The sequence below is a fragment of the Aptenodytes patagonicus genome, chromosome 1 (genome assembly GCF_965638725.1).
Source record: "Aptenodytes patagonicus chromosome 1, bAptPat1.pri.cur, whole genome shotgun sequence".
Lineage (NCBI taxonomy): Eukaryota > Metazoa > Chordata > Aves > Sphenisciformes > Spheniscidae > Aptenodytes > Aptenodytes patagonicus.
This window is the reverse complement of record NC_134949.1, coordinates 218,270,724-218,291,276: the sequence shown is the minus strand read 5'-3', so window position 1 is coordinate 218,291,276 and position 20,553 is coordinate 218,270,724. Positions and strand designations below refer to the sequence as shown.

Genomic DNA, 20,553 nt, shown 5'->3' with positions numbered 1-20,553 from the left:
AGGGGAAGGTGAGTGGGAAAGGATATTCTTTTTAATGAAAAACACCATAATAATTTTTTAAAGTATCATTTTTTCCTCTGATAACTCTGCCCAGCATGTCACTGACCTTGCCTATACCAAGTATAAATAAACACCTTTTCCATTTCCACACCTCAGGAACTTCTCTGAAGTGGAGATGTTAACTTTCTCTACATGTTTTTAACCTAACAACTAAAAATAAATGAGAAGGAATATACAGGACTTTTTTTTCCATCTTGCTGCAGTTAAACTCCTCATCCTGGAGGGCTGGTACCTTTTGCCATCATTTATCAACACCACTTTGGAATGAGAAAGTGAAAGATACAACCTTGAGATTAATATATGCAGTTTAATTGTGTATCCTTACTTCTCAAAAATAAATAATTACCCAGAACTTCTGACAGCAATTCTGAAAAATCTCAGAGAAGTCTGCACACTTGTATTAATCCATGTTTCACATGTAGTTTTCCTAAAAAACCCACAACCCTGCCAAATGCAGAAAAGATTAGGTGGATGGCTACCAGGACGTTCAATGTCTTGCAGAAAGATTGAGTGGGTGCTTTGGTCCGCAGTGCACCAGAAAGACCCCAACCACATTACTGGGAAGTGGATGATGAGTTTTAAAACAATTGTTTCAGATTTGCTGTAGAATCAGCAGTGTCTTGAAGATCATAATAAAGTATCAGCTCTCCATCAAGATCTATCAAAAGCAGTACAGCCTGAGCAGGTGCTTCACATAAAACACTGTGAAATGCTTTACCAGACGAGCAGATGAAAGAAAATGCCCAGATTTTGTTTCACTCAGTCAGGTTCTCAAGCACTCATCTTAAGTGGGAAGGATTTCTACACACTTCTGGTACAGGAGGGAACTTTGTTCATCATTGATTTTGGTGGGTTAGGGTCAGGCAGGTGCTGTTTTCTGTTCCCACTGTGCTCTAAACAAAGACACGCAGAGTGCAGAGGACTGATGTTCTTCCAAGTTCCAGTGGTGGGATGACTGTGTATGAGAATGAGATAAATTTCTTCTGCTTCTGAGATGGTCTCATAGTCGAAGATACAAAAAGAATATATTTGTCACAGTCCTTCATTTCGAATGGTCTGGATTTATCAGAAATTTCAACAGGTGGCATATGAAGTAAGCATGTGACTAATGTTTTAAGTCAGTGGGTGGCTAAACAACAATTTGGCTAGTACAGTTTTGGCACTTTCGGTATCCTACCCAGCTTCCTGCTGTCATTCCAGAGGATCCTGGGTCTCCTGTAGCGTATCTGCCAACCCTGTGTGGATGTTTCAGCTAGTTTAGGGCACCTCAAACAGTATTAGAGCCCCATTTAAGCAGTGGAATCCCAGCCTCCCCTGCCAACAGTTATACATACACACATATGCACATACACGATGCTTCCACGATTAAAGAAGTATGTCATTAATTAAAACCAGGTCACAAACAGCAACTCAACCATGTTTTGTTCAGTCTTGGAATGGTTGTTTATTCCAAAGTCATGAAGCTTCCTGTAAATACCTTGAGAGTACAGTGCCATAATTACATGATGAATAAATGTATGGTGCTTTGTCAAAGACGATAAGAGACATAAACTCACATTAGGGCGTCCTGCTAATATAACAGAATGTAAAAATACCACCTGAACAGCAACAGAACTCAGCAGCCAAATATTTTGTCAGGATTGCCATTAAGAAAAAATGGCTAATTCAGTCTAGTATTTTTGGGAAGAAGCATCCTTTCTATACTGCAACCAGGATTTTGCAATTTAACTACACAAATTTGAAATGAAGGACTGTTTGCCAGGCAAATCCATAAAACTCTTTTCATCAGGTGTGACTGTCCCCATTTTACAGGTAGGCAAAAAGAATGCGGGATTTTAGAAAGAAGCTTAATGCAGTGGGGTATCAAAACCTCAGTGAACTCGAATTGTTCATGTTACTCTGAAAATCCTAAGCAGAGTGACTGGTTTGTAAGGAAACTCTGTAAGACAATGGGATAGAGCCTAGGATTCTTCCCTATCTGATCCCTTTTTTAGCCAATGGTTTGCATCTACCCTCACAACACTGTATAATTAAGAAAGTGACACTATGGGAAGAGATTTCTGCACGTGACTCAGGAAAAAGACAAGAAGAATAAAACCCCAAAGGATTCAGGAAAAAGAGACAGACACCACCACCACCCCCCCCCCGGCTTTTTTTATTATCAATTCTAGCCTTACTATACAGCTAACTGGTAAAAGCTTTGCTTCATTTGATGGGAACTAGCAGAGTCAAAAAGCTTATTGCTTACTCTTTGAAGGTTTATGAGGCATGCAGTTACAAAAGTGACCTATTTAAATCCTTCCAGCCAGTGAAATATGGATACTGTGTTGTGTTGGGGGGCAGCAAGCTGAAGCTACAAAATGGGCTGTTTCATATGACAAGAGTATGACTTGTTACAGGCAGGAACCCACTAAGTACTATTCTTGTTCTTAAAGTCAAGCCTGGAGGAAAAAAATAAAACTGAAAGTTCAGGACCAAATTTTGCTTTCTGTTCCACTTGGAAACTAAGCAGACATTTCTCTTCAAAGAATTGTACCACATCCTGATCTATAAAAACATAAGAACAGATTGAAATTACATTAATGTAAACAGGCATCTCTGAAAAGAACACTGAGTACTCAAAATTGTGGACATCTATGCTAGTGTTTTCCAAAATGGTTATCTTGCACATTGTATAGAGATAAAAAAGTAAATGCTGCCTTCCTTTTTAATACATTACTTTTATTTCAGCTGTAGTGGAAAAAATATATAATTACAGAACTGGAAATTCAGAACAAATTTTCTGGCCTCTTTCTTTTGGGACAGGAAAGAGTGAGGGAAGAATTTGTCTTCTTCCTTCCCGAGATAATTCCTAACTCTATATCCTCATCACTTCAGACAACCATCATGAAATAACGTAAGCTGTGGCTAAAGAAGGCTGAATGCCCAACAAGCTCCCTGCCCTCAGTACACACGGCTGTCTCATGGGAGGGCTGGTGTGTGCCCAAGAGTCCATCGAGCCCCCAGTGGCCGGCTCAGCCTCTGGGCTCCAGTTATGGAGCAACCCAAGTCTAGACCGGCTGCAGACATCGCCTTGAAGGATCAGATGACAGTGTAGACATGATCCTAGAGAGATGCTTTGCTTTAAAAGGAAGATATTCACTTGTTGAAGCTCAGATTGTGGTAGTATTGCTTAGTTTGAAAAGTACTTTTCACTAATGAAGGTTGGAAAGAAAAAAAAAACAAAGAATGCTTTGCCATTAGACAATAATAGTTTTTTTCCAGCTGGTTTCCACTCTCCTCCTAAGCATCTTGGAAGAATTTTTTTAAAAAGTCATGTTTTGGACATGCTAACATTTCCCAAGCAAAAAGATCTTTGGGTTTTTTTGTTCTGCTTTTTTGTTCTGAAATGAAAATATAAACAATGCAAAACCGTGAAAAAAACCCCCATATGCACAATATGGAACTAATATAGCTAGCCCAGTCAAAATATCTTTCTGGACGTCAGTTTGAGGAAAAATGTCACAATTATGACTTTTCTCCTCAACTATCACAGACCAAGGGAACCATTTCTTACCCAAATGTGTTTCATCAAATTTGCTCTTGCAAGTGATTAGAAGGAACACAGGGAGAGAAAACTTAGTGGGATTAAGGGTTTCACAACCTGGCACATATGGGCTAAGGCTACTTGTTTCAGAAAAAGCTAATTAATAAGCCCAGAGCTTCATCAACATATGGATCCTGGAAGAGGGTCTTGGTCACATCTGAATCTCAGTGAAAGCTCTGCCCTTCTGCAGTTGCAGTAGCATCAGTGCCTCCTTCTCGAAGATGCAGTGCAGAACATATGTGTTGGGAGTTGTCTGCTTAACAGCACAATACTTCTTCTTTCCCTTTATAAACAATGAGCTCTCAAGCTCCCTGAAGCAAAGAAACTAGGCGAGGAAATATTTAATCAGTGAAAGGAGGAATTTATATGCAGTTGATAAACTAGGGGCTGTATGGAAATAGAGATTGTAATTGAAAAAAGCAACCCTTTCCATCACTGCCTGCTGTCCTGGAATGCCTACATGCGAAAGCAGAAACATGAAATTTAAGTGATGGCCACAAACGACCTGACTTTCACAAAACCAAATACCTGATTGTCATTCAGAAAATGACATAATCTTTGCTGTTACCAGTTTTCCCCACTTTCTACACAGCTGTCCTTATGGCACTGCCCCTCCTCTCATTCTGAAAAGCATCTCCAGCATTGGGATGCTGCAATCCATCACTTTCCTAAAGCTAATCAAAGTGACTACAAGACCCACATCGGATTGTGTACACTAGGAGCGTTATGAAGGCTGGTGTATGCTATGATTAAAATTGAGGATCTCTGCATTTCCCAAAGTGGCATTTTCCTGACTTAAGGGAAGCAGAGGGTGGGAGAGGCCTCTTGACACAACATGTGCTATGGAGGGAGGAAGTGCACGAAAGGAGGACTATGTGACACATGGATGAGGATGTTTCCAGTGATCCAAAGGTTAGAGCACATCTCCAGATGAAGGCTGAGGGTATGCAGAGAGAAGGAGATGGATCTGAAAGCTCAGCTCACACTCATCTTCCACAGAGAGGGAGTAGACTGAGATTAATGAAAGCACCAATGCATCCAGCTCCAACAGACAATGATACTTCACTATCAGGAGGAGACCCTTTCCCAAGTTGCATCTCAGCCACTGCTGAGAGCCACAAGCTCTGCCTGAGGACATTACATTTTTCCCAAAAAGCATATATCAAACAGTTACAAGTGCTTAAGCATTCATAAAGAATAATGCCATAGGTGAATCTTCACATTCTTATCAAATATTTTTTAACAGTTAGTTATGTTGTTCTGACACAAAAAAGGAAAAACACGGCACTTGTATCTTCTCTGCAGACATTTTGCCATTTATTCCTCATGAACATGAGTGCAAATATGGGCAGGGTATATTCAGTTGTCAGTGGGAGCTGGCATTCACCATCCTCATCTGTTCTAGACAGTACATGCTTTCAAGCATCTAACACTTGATGAGATACAATAACATACCCTGCTCCCAGTGCCTGAACAACGTGCTTCTTCAATGCTACAGAAATACAAAGGGTATGTCCATACCCTCAGCTAACCACACAACTGAGACTGCACTCAAGAGTCAGACCAGCTCATTGTCTGCACAATTCACCCTCAGATATGACAGGTCTGAGCTCCAAGGTGGAAAGTGCACACAGGTGGCTCACGTGGCTGCATTTAAACTTGCTTTCATCTCACATTGCAGACTCAATCCGAGAGCCCTCGACTTTCCCTGATGCCAAAGTGTACCTTTAGGATAGGCTCTGACTCAGCACCATTCAAAGACGTGGCGGCCAATGTTGTGACATGGCCAGCTTCTGACTACAGATCATGTATCACTGCTGTGCCTCTCCTTAAAACAGTTGTCCTCCTCTTTGCCTTAAACCTTGCCTCTTCCCAGCAGCTTGCAGAGTTTCTGTGCAGCATTCCTAACCAGGCTGCACTGAGTGCAGCTTAGGACACAGTCCACTCTATATGCTCTCTGGTATTTTGCATTTCTCTCAGATAATTAAAGGGAGAAGAGAAGGCTCAGAGGTGTTATTTATTCAATTCAGAAGCAACCCATTATCACTGTGTTACGTTTCTAACATACAAACACCACCACACAGCACCAGGAGGGAATCCGTTATCCCTGAAAAAGAAATGACACGCTCTTTTCAAATCAAAAGAAATGCCCTGCTGTCGATGAATATATTCTTGGTTACAGCACAAGGAGGAAGTTTTCGCTTTTCCTCCCCCACCTCTCATCCACATTTCTTCCCCAGGGTTGTAGAGTATGAGATGAGCAACGCGACCTTGCAGTGACAGAATTTTAATGTGTGACTGGTGCACCAAAAGCAATGCAGCAGCATCTTTCTTCTCAGTGTTGCTATGTACACCAGACATTTATGTAACACTGCTTCTTATCCTCAAGGCTGTCCTTACCTAGGGTCAGCAGCAAGGAACACAAAATTTATTTATTGAACTGTCAAAGCTACTTACAGCTATCACAGAGAACTATACACTCCAGTATTTTGGTGAAAAGGAGTTAACAGGTAAAGCCATTCCCAACCCCAAAGCTGCAAAACAGAAGTAGATGTTTTTTGAAACAGGTTAACTCAAAAGAGTCAATGGTGGATGTATTTCAAACAAATTGCTTATTTCCAAGGTGTTTTCTAAAATATACTCATTTTCTTCTGTGCTTTAGCACCGAGCTGTGCATAGAAAGGCAATGCCTTTGCATATAGTAGTTCTCTAACCCCAGGGAGACTTTGTACCCACATCTAGACAATGGGGCTTGTTTTTAATTTCTAAAGTTGAGAAGCCAAGAAGAATGTCTCCCTCCTTCCCCTTTGCTCATAGGTTCAAAATATTTCATCCTGTTCATTGCTGGCATTCATCACCCTCTCCTGCCCTCCTTGCTTTGCTCCTCAGTTGACAGCAGTTTACCTGAAGCTTCAGGAGCTACTCTTGGCTTCCCCCTCCTGGTGCAACAGTACAGATCGTTAGGAAGAAGGTGCAGATTTTGGGCTGTGCGATGGACAGACTATGCCAGGAAGAAGCAGACAACATGTAAATATTTTTTGCAAGGTCTGACATCCTCAGAAATCCAGGGGCTCTGTTAAGAGGCAATCTACAATTGGGATGGGTGGCTTTCTCCAGCTTTCTCTCCATGCCCCTGTAATAATGGGACAGATCCACTGCTGTTAGTACAGCTCCAGCAGCTGTCTTTTACAAATATGATCCTTCTAGAGAATGTAACACTTCAGGCACAGCAAACCTTGAGCATCCACTGCAAGTTTGGAGATACAGCAGTATCTCCAAAGAAGATGTGCACAGCATTCCACGGTACCAAAACAGATCCCATTCCTCTTACAACATGGGCGATACAACTAGCAGGATACTAAACCTTCACAAATACTCATCCAGCCCTTTAAGGAGCAGCATTTGTTGCTCAAAACCTTTGTGTAAGAGCATTCATTATACGTGTCAGTCCAGCAGAGGACTCGGTTCAACCCGAAAAGATGCTGGCTAATTAATCTACTGTACCTACAAAGGAAATTCCAGAGTTTCTGGGATTTACTATGCTTAGTACAGGCACTAAAATATCAGGCTCTTTATGGGAATGAAGAGTCTCATTTCAGCTCCATGCGTTTCACCAGTGCATCACTACAGTGACCTTAATGAAATACACCAGCAGCAGAGACGATGTAAACCCCAAATCACCATTCAGAGTTGAGTCATCAGCTGTATTGTATATATCCCTGAAACATGTACATTCATTGCAGAAAAGCTCAGTTCAGCATGGGCACCACTGGCATTTTGATTAAACCTTGCTATTAAATCCTCTTTGTTAAAACAATAAAAGCTGGTTTTATTTGTGAGGGTTGGGAAATCTGTAGACAAATCAGATACCTAATCCAGAGAAGAACAGATCCAGCTTGTCTTAAATCACACTGGCATGTTTATGAAATGATTGCCAGGCTGAAGTGAAAATTAATCTCCCTAGAAGCCCTTTTATTTTTTAAACAAGTAAACATTGCATTTTAATAACAATGTCTCTTCTCTGACTTATGGGGCTTGAACTGCTATAAGCAATGACTAGTTAGCCTACTGCCTGCTTCTCTAAGCAACATCTTGTAGTTTGAAACTATAAGCTGGTGCATTACTGTTGAGTAGAGGATTTTCTCTTAGGCAGCTGTTCTAAAAGCAAATTTCTTACCAAACCATTACTTCTCTGCTCAGTTAGGCTGTTATAGCTGAATTACTGTTGCCAGCACGGCTGGTCTGCCACTCGTATTATCTGCCCCTTCTCAGCCAGCTCCAAATAGCTTTCTCACCTATGTGCTAGAAGAATTAGAAGCAAAGGGATGACTCTGCGCTTGCTTGCACTGGCTGCAAGGCATGCTCACAGGTTGCTCCGTGCTTATATCAGACTCTGTGCGTGGATGCAGGCATATGTAGTATTTCTCTCACCTGTAAGGCACATCTGCTAACAAGATAGGTGAAGATCTGCAACCATGGACAACAATGAGGATTCAGTGCTGAGGAAGTAAGCCCATGATCAGGATGCAGTGTGTGTGCGCCACAGTGCTAGTGGAAGCTGAATGTGCGCAGTGCTTTAATACACATCTTCACATCAGGCTTGTGTGGGCAGGAGTCTTCAAACAGAGAGAGGGTTTATCTCATTTCCCTTTACAGCAACTGTTCTCCAGTTTGTTGTAGCAAAACAATTGGCATCTTGCACAAAAATGGATTTGGTTGAAACTTTCTACCCTAAGCAGTGCAGTCACCAGCTAGGTGTCTGTGGTACGCACTGGTGCCCTCTCCCCAGCCCAGGTTCAAGGTTGTATATAGTGATCTCTCATACTCCTTTCAGTCCTGTCTCTTAGAAGAGCAGATAAAAGACCAAGGAAGAATTCACGTGCTATTAGTACCATATGCTGAAATAGGGAAATGTTGTTCCAAACTCAGGACTGGAATAATCATCATGGAGGGATGTCCTGCAGACTTCAGAGGTGAAGGTCGCTCCTCATCAGGCCTTCCCAAGCTCCATCAGGGCTCACCTCTGCAGTCCTTTGCTACGGCAATGAACATTTACTCACACAAGTAATCTCAGTGCTATGGGAATAGGATTTCTCGGGTAAATCTGATTAATACAGCTGTTAGCTGTGTAAAGCCCTGAGTCTCACACTGCTGTCCAAGGGCTGGATTCCCATTGCAGAGAAAGGGCTTGGTTTCCATCACGGCATGAAAACACTTCTGTTTTAAAGAAAAGTCCTGAAACGTTTATGATGAATAAAACACCAAGATCCCACCGAGCAAACACTGAGGGGTCTGCAGTTTTGTGACAGACTGAGCGAAAGTGGCAGAATACATGGTGGGATCCTTCCCCTGCCAGCTGGATGCTTACGACAGACCCACTTACAGGACTCAGTTTAAAGCATAGAGACACTCAATTACGTAAATCCGGTTGATCTGTAAATGTGGAATTAAGTGCTGTCAGCCTTCACTTACTTGCCTGCCACAGAGTTATATTTTCATGTACACTTGCTTTACAGATAAAAAAGCTATGGAGTTTAAAAGAGGGCTCAGCTCAGTTTTGCAAGCTGGAGACACACTCAGAAGCAGCAAGGACAATGCAGCCTGTAGAAAGACTATGTTTGTCATAACATCTGCTACTCCTGAAGCCAAGTCACAGTCACCAACCCTTAAACTTTTTGCCCCTCTAAAAAGCATAGCTCGAGGAATAGGAATAAAGCAACTGAGGCTTTTAGCCTTTCCCCAAACTCACCCTCAGCTGGTCTAGCAATTACTCATACAAGCAACAGAGAGTTTTGGTCAGACGAAGCTTTGCACAAAATAAAACACAAATACAATTGCATAGCAATCAGACAGACCTTTTCACTGCAGGTCATTGAAGTGATCCTGAAACATTAATTAAGCCTCACAACACTCCAGAAAGGTAGACAGTCCCAAGCCTGTTTTACACGTGGGTCAGCTGAGTTTGCTACAGGACAAAGGCAGAAAGAGGAGATCCTGACTCTGCTTGCATCTTGCTCTGACAGCACCGCCTAATATAACAACAGGCATTTAACATGCCTACACGCAGCGTCAGCTCCTGCTACAATGCAGAACAAGAGCACAGTACTAGTATTATTATTTTAATTATAAAGCACTACCTATATAGGAGCTGAGCCAGAAAATATAATCTGTTTTAGCACAGAGCTAACTACAAAACTAGCTGCTCATTATACGGTAATGGAACCAATATCTATCAGAGACGAGATGTGAAAACACAAACAACATCGTGATTAGATGACTCTAAACCGTATTTAAAAACCATTAGATACTAGATCCTAAAACAAGAGGAAAAAGATCACTGTCTGGTTGTGGTTAACAGATGCAGTCATGATTTCAATCATGCTTTAAGCTAACAGCCAGCAAACAAAAAAGCCTGCAGTATCGGCAATACCCGGTATCTATGCATTTTGCCATCAGTGTTATGTTTATTATAAAACCCATGCAGGCAGTATTAGAAAGAAAGAAATATTAATGATTAAAAAGGATCTAATCCTTTTCTGCATACCTCCAGTTTTACAGTGATGGATGAATGAGATCCAATGGGAAAATAATGATCCTTCCAGCCTCAAAAAAAAAAAAAAAATTAAAATCAGTAGCTGCAATGTAGGCTCTCATCTCACACTGCATTTCTATTTTGGCTTCTCTCTCCTCTAGGCTACTTTGAGAAGTCTCATCAGTAGGAATACGTCCATCTCTGGCTCTTTCCTTCCCCCCTGAATTTCAAATTGGGCAGAGCCAGAGGTAAAAACTTCAGTACAAAGTCCAGACACTGAGGAACACGTCCCCATATAGCTTCACTGCTGCACCTCCACCCTGCTGCTCCACTGAGGGCAACTCCTGAGCAGAAGCTGCCAAGGCAAAGACCAAACTCATTTTCACTAGTTACACATACAGCATGCCTATACACCACTTCCTAGAAAAATGCTTCCCTCTGAACACTGATACTGATACTTGTAGACCCCTCTACAGAGTCTGTGTTGCGAGCTGAAAATTAGTGTCTTTCCTACTAAAATAAAAAAGGTATTCATTGGAAAGCTGTAAAGCGAATCAAATGCACTGTGCTAAATACAGGTGAACCACGGGCACGAGAGATGCTGAGCCATCTTTGGCTGCAAACACTACAGGGTATTGCTCCCAAGCTTCTGCTGCAGATTAAGGGGCAGGTTTTCAGCAAGTATAAAGTGATGCTGCTCTATTAAGATGCACTAGAATGATGCCTATTTATGCCACCTTAGTGCCTGACTCCTGCTTAAATGTCTTCTTCTCAGCAAAATAAGATAAAGGGGGTAAAGAAGAAATAAAGGAAGTTGGATCGGCTATTGGATGGAGGAAAAAAACGTTACTCCTCAGAACCAAAAAGTTTTCAAGTCCCTCTTTCAACCTCTAGCCCTTCCATGGCAACTATGAGCAGAGTGGAAAACAGCTGTGGGGAGGAGAAGGGAAGGGGAGATTAAATTTGGATGTTTCAGATCCTCCCCTTTGGAACATACTGAAACCATACTGCAGCTCCCGCAAAATTTCTATCTGCACGCATGATGCAAAAAGCCACAGTAATAAAGGCTTTGTTCTTACTCTGCTGTAGATCTGGCCTGATCCTGCTTTCAGTGACATCCGTGCAAACAAGTGTGACTCCAGGGAAGGTACCCAAAGGATCACAGTCAACCAAACATACTCTGGCACCTCTAAAATTGGATTTCAACCTGCTGCATTGTAAAATAATCAGTGAGAGCATCTGAATGCTTGCAGTACTTGACATTCAAGGAACGTGAGTGCAGAATGAGTGCAACTTCCACGTTGAGCATGTGGTATAATAAAATACCGTATCCTGTCCGCTCCTGTTAATCACTTTTCTCTCTCCATCTTTCTGGCTGCATAAATCACACTTATTTTGCAAACTCACTGAATGCTGAATCGATGCAAGATAGAGAGTTCTCCACGTACAGCTGTTGGCTTGCTGAAAGGCTGTGATTTACATCACGGTGGAGTCTGCCCACAGGTGCTACACAGTTGTGCTCACTTTTCCATAAGTTAACTTACATCTTTCCCCATATTCCACCCTCTCTTCCATTCAGGGTGGGAATATTCACATCCATTACAGAAGTAGACTATCGAGAGTAACACTCTATATTTTAAAAACAGAATCCCAATTCTGCAATGTATAAAATCTTTAATATGGAGTATTTCCACCCCAAAGCCATGAGATTTGTATACCAACAAAAGCAATAGGTCTTTGTAATACGCTATGTTTTGTCATTTGGATTATCCTGGGGTTTGATTTACTGATCCAGCTTCAGAGGACTGAAGTGGAAGAAGTTCAAACGTTCCACAGATTCTTCTTCCATCAGCTTTTAAAGAAACTGTGCCTCTCCCCAGCTTCTGTACTTTTTAATTAACAGAAACAACTCCAAAGAATCACCGCTGCCACAAATATTGTGCGAGCGCATTTGGCTTTGAGCATAAGCACTTATTATTTGTTGGTATACTGCTCTACCCATCGTTTTCCAGAGTCTTAAATAATCATAAATAAGAAAATCTGTGTTATTCTTTGGTACATTTCTGTCTGTTTAAACCACAGCCGAACTTTTAAGTTGTACAAACAAAAAATTGCACTTTTATCTTCTAGAGAGTCTTGCTAGTCCAACAGACTTTCAGCTGAAGGATTCTTTATTATACTCAAACCTTGTCCCATAAGAGTTGCTGCTGTTGCTCAGTTTATGAAGTATCTTAGAGATTTTGTTTGGTCCACAACAGAAAACTCCAATGGTCTTCCTGTTAAAAAAAAAAGAAAAAAGGTTATGACATTCCAAATTAATAGTAACTTCTAATGACAGACAGAATGGGCTTCTGGCCTCACTGTATTATACATAAGCCAACTATGCATAGATTTTAAGGTGAGAACGGCTCACTAGATCATGTAGTTAGTATTACTGAAGCCACCAGATCTCTCCCAAGTATCCCCACAGCAAGCCCTATTACTTATTTGACTAAGACAACTCTTAGAAAGAAGTGCCTCTTCTTAGTCTCAAGACACCAAGTGATGAAAAATTACTACTTCCCACTCTAATTTTTCCATGATTAATCACTTTTTTTGTTAAAAATGTGTCTCACTGTAATGACTTCATTAGTGTAACTCCTGATTTACACCAGCAGGAGATCTAGTCACTAACGGTGATTTGTTACACTAATGAAAACAGAGCACTACTAACCCATGATTATTTCTGGCAGCAGCAGAATAATTTTACCGCTTTAGTTTCACATTAGCATGCAATCTTTCCTTCAACAGCTGTATCAGAAAGTCTTATGAAAAGCCAAACACAGAATACGATCCTTGTTCATCATCCACAGCTATCAGCCCGGGTTCATTAGTTAACCTGACTTTTTCACACCACTCCACCGACAACAGCTCTTTGCTCTCTGGTCATCTTAAACACAGGCTGTAAGTCAGACTCACAGTCATACAGCATCTAAGGGCTCAGAACAGTAGCCAGCATCAGAACAGGCACATCCACAACAGCAGGACTGAGGCAGTCGTGATATTCGTCATCTCCCTTTTTTGAAAGATGAGAAGCGAAAGGAAGGAGCAGGGAAAGAGGATGCGGTGCCGTCTCTTCTATATCATGAAAAAAAAAATTTCTTCATCTTCCTGCTGAAATTGTGCCACTACAGAGAAAGATCTTAAAGATTTACTGGGATGGAGAGAGAGCCCAGAGGAGGGAACACGGCTCTAACTATTGTGATCTACAGCACTCACCAAGAGGCTGGAGACTTGAGTTCTGGTCCCTGCCTCCAGGACTGTTTCAGTGTTTTATCTAGTAACTATTTAATACAAAATATCTTAGCACATGCAGGATAATCAAATGCACAGTTTAAAGTTGCCTCTGTATGTGCTTGGTGAGAGAAGGGAACTAACATATACAAGAAGAAATCTTCGATGCATACTGTCAGGTGTACGCTGCCTGATGCAGCAGCTCAAATAGCGTGGCAGTCCACGCTGTACCAGGGCACAGCAACACTGGCGTGGTACAACTGAGGGCTCAAACATCAAAAAGCATCACAAAGTTATGCAGGTAACTGCAATGGTGTCCTTGTGAAGGCACCTTACAACACTGACTTTAACTGCCTTCAATTACATCATCTCTCATATCAATCTATGGCAAATAATCATAACTTGTACTTTTCTCACCCTTATGTATATCTATTAAACTTTCCTGTCCTGGCAGTACTCCTTTTAACGGCAAGGGATGTTGTGTTGGTGGCTGGATTTGCAGAAATAATGAGAACACTATTGCTCGTTGCTCTCAAATAAGATTCCTCAGCACTTGCAGAACCTGAACACCCTCTAATCTGTGCACAGTGGAGAAAAAGGGTGCATGAGCTGCCAGCAAGAATCTGTTTTCTACTGTGTATTTAATTGAGAGAATTAATGTTGTTGTTTTCATTAGTCTAATTAGTACAGACAACTGATAAATAAACCCCAATGAGTTCATCTGTCTCTCCCTTTCATTACATATATATAGCCCCCAAAGTGCAGACATGTCTAAGCAGCACATACTGCTAATGTATTCCCATCCCAGCAACATCCTTCCAAGGCACACAGAATTTTTGGCTAGTAAACAGAATCACAGAAAGGTTAAACGATTTGCCTAAGGTCACACAAGAGACCCGTGGCTGACTAAGAAGGTCACCTAAAACCCAGCTGAGCCACTGCCCCGTGCGGTGAGCCAGCGGCTCTCAAACTTCCTTCCTGGGATACCCACCATCAGCATCTATTCTGGATATCCTTCCATGTACCACTTACCTCCCACAGTTCACGCCCCACGTCCTCCGCCACCTACGCCCCCCACTTCCCTACTTGCAGATACCTTCCTCCCTACCTCATTTGGCTCCTGCCTGGTTGCTGTGACACAACTGCTACTACTGCTACTAGCTACTACCCTGAGCAGCACGCTACTACCCTGAGCTGATGGGCTTTAACTGCATATCACTTGTTTGGGTCATTGGCTCATCTTATTGCTCAGATGAAAACAGGCAGCTAGGTATCGCTGAGGCATAATGTCTGAAAATCTTTTAAATACCACTAACGTTTATAATTAAGGAAACTGTGCTATAGGCCATTCTTTGTAATAAGTACAAACATTGATAGGATTTTACTCATTCAGAGCACTAAGCAAATAACTCCTCAGGGCTCCTATGGGATGAGTAGGTCAGCATATGTCCTTACATCCATTTTATGAACAGCGGAAGGTGAGGGAGGGGTGAAATACTTTGCTACCCAGGGAGGACAGAGTCAGGACTTTAAATACTCCAGTTTTAAATCCCATATTCATTCCTAGAGAGAGATTTCCCCTTTACAGTGCACAAGAAATGTATCATGGTGCTCCACACCTTCTTCTCCTACAGATATTCATGTCTTTTTCTAGGTCAGTCTCCATCTGGAAAAAAGCACGCGTCCATTTGAACTAAACAAAATTGCGAAAGCGTGGCAGCCAAGGCATGGTATAAGCTTTTCATCCAGGAGACAACTGAACAGACAGACAGCAGGCAAGGCTGCTGCTCCATCCCCAAAAAGGGAGCACGAAAAACAAGACCAGTAATTTATTATATAAACTGTCCCAATGGACATCCTTGGGACTGCGGGTGTCATATAAAATATCAACAGCAGGTGGCACGCGTCTGCTCCTCTGAGTCCAGAAGAAAGAATCGGGAACTTGATGCTGGGTTGTCCCATGTCATGCTCTGAAGGTCTGGCAAAGCTCAGACACTTACAAATGCACTTTGCTTATCTGGGAACCAAACAGCAACAACAGCAACAATTCACAAACCGCAAACCGATCAGATGGCTAAACCGATGAGAGGTTTGTCAGCTGCATGTTTATTTATGTGCAGCTTTTACTAAAAACACAAGATAAAAAGTGGAAAATATCTTGGCTGCCCATAAACAAGCCCAAGGGGATGACTGCAAATACACGTGAAAGCCTGAACACTGGCACCAGATGTTGGAAACAACTTGGTTGCCTTGTTTGTGGGGGGTTTTTTGTGTCTCCATATTGCGCAGGGACGTTTAGATGGAAAGTTACTGAGAAATAAGAATGGAAATAAAGTCAGAAGGAGACCAGGAAATGGGAAGATTGGGACTATACAGAAAAATAGAAGTTCCCGTCTTGTCCAGGGAAACAGGGAGAATATTTACCTACAACAGGTAAGTTTATGTGGGATAGCTGAGTTATAGGTTGCACTACTGTCTATCATGTTACACGCAACTGTATCTATAGATACAGACCTCTATCTATAAACCCTGATAAAGGGGTGATAAAGGGTGAGGAAGCCTACATCTTAGCAACTGCAGGATAATCAAAAGAAACAGAACATTATTTAGGTACTAAAAGACACCTTGCTTGGAAATGATGGCACAATTTAAAGACCTGATGTGGAAATGCAGAGGAAATGGTACTTGAAGTCTAATTAGGAGTAATATGATGGAAAGCACAAAAGAAAAAGCAAGTATAACTACCACTAATAGCTTCATCTATATTATGTGCACTTACAGCCTTGCAAGGAAGTGGCAGAAACCTCATCATTTTCATCTTTTAAAACTGCATTCACACAGTTAAACAAAAAAGACATTAGAATGGATCATAAAAGGTCAACACTCCTCTATGCACAGGAGTTTGAGCTAGAGAGTCAACTTGCTTCTCTGACTTCTCTATTTCCCTTTCTTTCCCATGGTTCTTTACTACAAAACCCTTCTCTAAGTGATACTTGTTTACACGGTGTGAGAATCCTACTAGGGATGTCCCTCTGTAGCAGCCTTTGGGACATCCTGGCAAGGGACCCTGTCCACAACATCCTCTAGGACCTGAATCCAAGACACATGTTGTCAGCAGCTTACGCTGCCAACTGTGATACATATTGGCACTCAATACTTCTCAAGAGCCAAGGCTCAGTGTCCCCTAGTCATATCCAGCCTCAGAAGAGGAGAGTCAATAAGCCATGGGCAGATGTTCACTTTGCAAGTGCAAGAGAGGACAAAATGTTCTTGAGGGAAAGTTCTGCAGGTGAACGGGATCGTGAGAGCACCTCTCAACCTGGTACACCCAGATTACTCTCAACAGCTGCTGAGGGTTTTTTGCTCCCACCCCACTGACTACACCAGAATTAAATTAAGGAAGGCTCACACAATCCCTTCTACCAGATCAGCTTTTGAGGCAGAAAACTGCCAGTGGGGTGTAAAATACTTAATCAACAAAGCTGGATCTGGACAAAGACATTCCGTAGTCTAATTGCATGTCTTCTCTGGTTTACAACTGTCTTGTTTCAGACCATAATATGTTTGCCTAGCACAGTAAAAAGGCATTGCCAGGTCTTAACAAAGAATAAAGAAGTGCCAGGAATCTCCAAAGACAATGTATACTCCGAATAAAAACAATACAGGACAGTCAGATTCTTCCTTGTGCATTCTGTTTGTAAACCAGCACTATAGATCATGAAAATTATAGAAGAAGTCAACAATTTTAAAAAATGCAACTTTATATATAAAACCAGCATATGTTGCAAGCAAGATACTGCCACAGACAAAAACATATGCAATCTCTGTGCAGTGAGATGGAAATCTATTCCTTTTATTTTCTGGGCCACTGAACATCCTAGCTGCATGAAAAGATGAACTGTTCTGAGTGTAAAAAAAAAAATTGTTTCCATTTGTACAGGCTATCTCTCACAGCAAAATGTTAGCTAATTTCAACATCAGTAGCTTAAACATTACACTCTAAGATAAACCCCAAAAATATTTTCATACAAACATAGCTGGAAACAGATAACATCCCCACCCTTTAAATTGTGGCATCCTTCAAGCAGAATGGTACTTACCGCCTGTTACATTTCGCTATTTCATCAAAAAGGAGTTTCCACCGGGGTCGTCCAATCAAAAGCCTTGAGTTTAAAGCTTGATATTTTTCACCAATTATTTTCTGCAAGAAACAAAAAATTCCATTCTGCCTGATTTGCAGATTGCCTCATATCACCCAGGGCTCCCATTTCTGACATTGGCTGACTTACCATATTGCTGAGGTGTAAAACCTGAGCACAAGTATCAGACAGTTGTGATTAAAACTGCAGCCATTTCATGCACCAATACCCCTGCTCACTGCCTTTTCAATGGCTCTCCTTGGTGTTCGTTATACATTGTTTCTCATGCAGCTGCTCATTAATCTCCCCATTACTTTTGAACCAATTTATTTAAGCCATAAAACAATAACCACGTTCCTATTATTCATTCCCTCATTGGCTTTTAATGCTAAGCTGGAAGAAACACTGCTGATGCAAAAATCATATTTCTGTCTGAAGTCTTTTTTTAAACTTTGTACAAGTAACTATTAAGATGACTAGGTCTGAAAAAGTAACAAGGGAAATCTTACATTTCTCCATGAGAGTAGTTTGCCAGCTGTTTTGAGCTGCCGTAAAAGCAGAAAGCAGCCAAAACTGCTCCCCAGATGGACCCCAACCCATTCCAGCAGTGCTAACTCACCAGCATTTTGATAAGGTCAAATGCCCTTCCATTGGAGGGCGTTCCCTTTCTTTGGTTTTCTGTCCTAATGCGATAGAAAGGCAGAGGGAAGTTACATCTTATCTTAGGCTACCAGATTCACTCCACTGCTGAAGGACCTGAAACATTGCTCATACCAGTGCAAACACAGAGCCTTGGCTAACTCATCGTCTGTTGGCTTTTTATATTCAAGAGGCATTTGCTGAAGGATGGGCTTGGCTCCCTGTTGTCACACAGGCATGCTACGTCTGAGCAAAGGGAGCATGAAGCAAAACTGCCCTAATTTTGGTAGCAGTCAGCACTTTGGACTAACATCAGTGAACACAGAAGCTGTATGGCAATGGAGAGTTGAGTTTAACTCACCCTTGAGAAATCATGAGCAGCATTATCTTTCATGCCACTTTTGTTCAACAGTCACAAAAGAAAAGTGACTTTAAAGAAAGACTTAAAAAAGTTGACTTAAATAAATTCAGTAGCTGCTTGATACACATTATTAGAAAACTTGCTTTGAATTGTCTATCATTACAATCTTGCTGTGTCATTGCAATGCAGTCCTGCTTCGGGTTTTAATTTTAACTTAACAATTGCATACCAGGTTCATCAATTAGGTATTTTCAAGCACCCCATTCCAATTGACATACGTCATCCAGGCATTAAATCTGTGGAGTACTGTTCGTAACTACTATAGCTATCACATCATTTAGACTATCGGATAGTGTTCCTACCAGAGCTGTGAATGTTATGCTGTCTCCACCTGATACCAGGCAGATCAAAATCCTTTGAGCACAGTTTATTGCTGCATTTCATGCTTTGTAGTAATTGTTAGGCTTGGTTCTGGGCCCGCTGCAGTCAATGGAAAGCTTCCAGATGCAGCAGGGTAAAGAATCAGGCCTAGGCTCATGTGCTAAATAATGTAATATGAAGATCATAAGCGTAAATAGCTATGGGAGATGCCAAGATCTGAGGAGTTAGCCCAGCTTTGGGGTTGGTAATACATGACAATTGACAGATCAGTGTAATTTCCCGTCTTATACATCAAGACTTTTGTAACTTTTGCCTATATTTGAGGTGAAGAAATCCAAAGCTTCTAAAAATAGCTAGTTTCTCTCAAAATATTTATTTGAAAAGAGGATTTGAGCTTGCAAGCTCCTAGAACTATTCTGTTTTGATTCTTAGCCCAGAAATGATGCAGATTTCCCATAAACACAGCCAACTGTCTGGTCCGTGGCCTGGCCTGGAAGGACCTTTCCTAGAAAAGGAAGATATGGACTTCTGCCCACATCTAATCAAGTTAAGGCTACTAGACTAGATTCTCTTAATGCTGTAGGGATGGACTTGCTCTCTTGCCCTAGTAATGAATCAGTCACTTGAGTTTATGGCCTCATTTCCTGTTTTTACCATCTGCAGCAATTCCCTTTTGCCTTTGACTGACAGTTTGCATTGTCTACTACCCCAAAGTCTAGTTCAATTTACAAACAGCATTTAGCCACGTACCTGTATTCCATCTGTTTGACTGAGGTACAGCTGGATGTTTATATAGTCTGGTCTATTCTCCTGCCAAAGCTGGGAGGATGATAAAAACAGCTAGTGAAAAAATATCCCTTCTCTTTATGTAAGCGTAAAGTCCCATGTGCCCACTATCCTGAAAGACTTGGGTTTCAGCAACAGTGAAGTAAGCTTTTTAATGAAGAAGATACACTTGCATAGGACGCCTTCATGCACTCCCGAATGTTGCATATCATGCTGTGTACAAAATATTATTGTAGGAAGCTACACTGCTCTTTAAAATCTACCTGAAATTGTAAATGCCGCTCCCTTCTCAATCTGTCTACTAGCCAAATGTCTAAAGGCCACTCAGACTCCCCAACCTGCACGTTCTTCTTCCATCTCATAAATTTCACAGATAAGTGTCCAGACTACTGGTACATGGCAACACTGTGCAATGAAATACTGGTGACAGATACTCAAACTGTTTTGTGCAGCTCCAAGAATAAATGGAGCCTGGGTCAGGTAGCCCAAGCAGAAGTACTGCGGGAGCTTGCTTATTTTGAGCAAGGCTGCCTTTCTCTATAGCGTGCCAGTTGTGGACATACACTGCATTTATTAATTTGTCAGTATCCCTCCAAGCAATACCCATTACCTTGTCATGCAACATACAGAGCAGATCTGCAAACCAGCGGAAAGATTCAATGTCCCGGCACACCCAAATGAAGTAGAGTCTTCTGAGCTTGTAGCATTTCCAGCCGTCACTTGAAAATAAAACGTTTGGGTAATTAAAAATTATCATTTAAAAAGGAAACATTAATTAAGATGCTTTTTATTCATT

The 20,553-nt window shown here is 41.5% G+C and overlaps 1 protein-coding gene across 2 annotated transcripts in view; it reads right to left on the bottom strand.

Annotated features, from left to right (window-relative positions):
• Positions 1-8,477: 8,477 nt before the first annotated feature.
• NOX4 (NADPH oxidase 4) overlaps positions 8,478-20,553 on the bottom strand; it is a 119,427-nt gene continuing 107,351 nt past the window's right edge. Inside the window, exons 15-19 of one of the 2 annotated variants that reach the window (XM_076328335.1) lie at positions 20,368-20,476; positions 19,722-19,790; positions 17,552-17,652; positions 12,365-12,454; positions 8,478-10,249 (exon numbers count right to left, since the gene is read on the bottom strand). In XM_076328335.1, coding sequence (XP_076184450.1) covers positions 10,114-10,249; positions 12,365-12,454; positions 17,552-17,652; positions 19,722-19,790; positions 20,368-20,476 — 505 coding nt within the window. In that variant the 3' untranslated portion in view covers positions 8,478-10,113. Of the gene's footprint in view, positions 10,250-11,713; positions 12,455-17,551; positions 17,653-19,721; positions 19,791-20,367; positions 20,477-20,553 lie in introns of those variants that run through there. The other variant, XM_076328336.1, reaches the window with a different exon arrangement.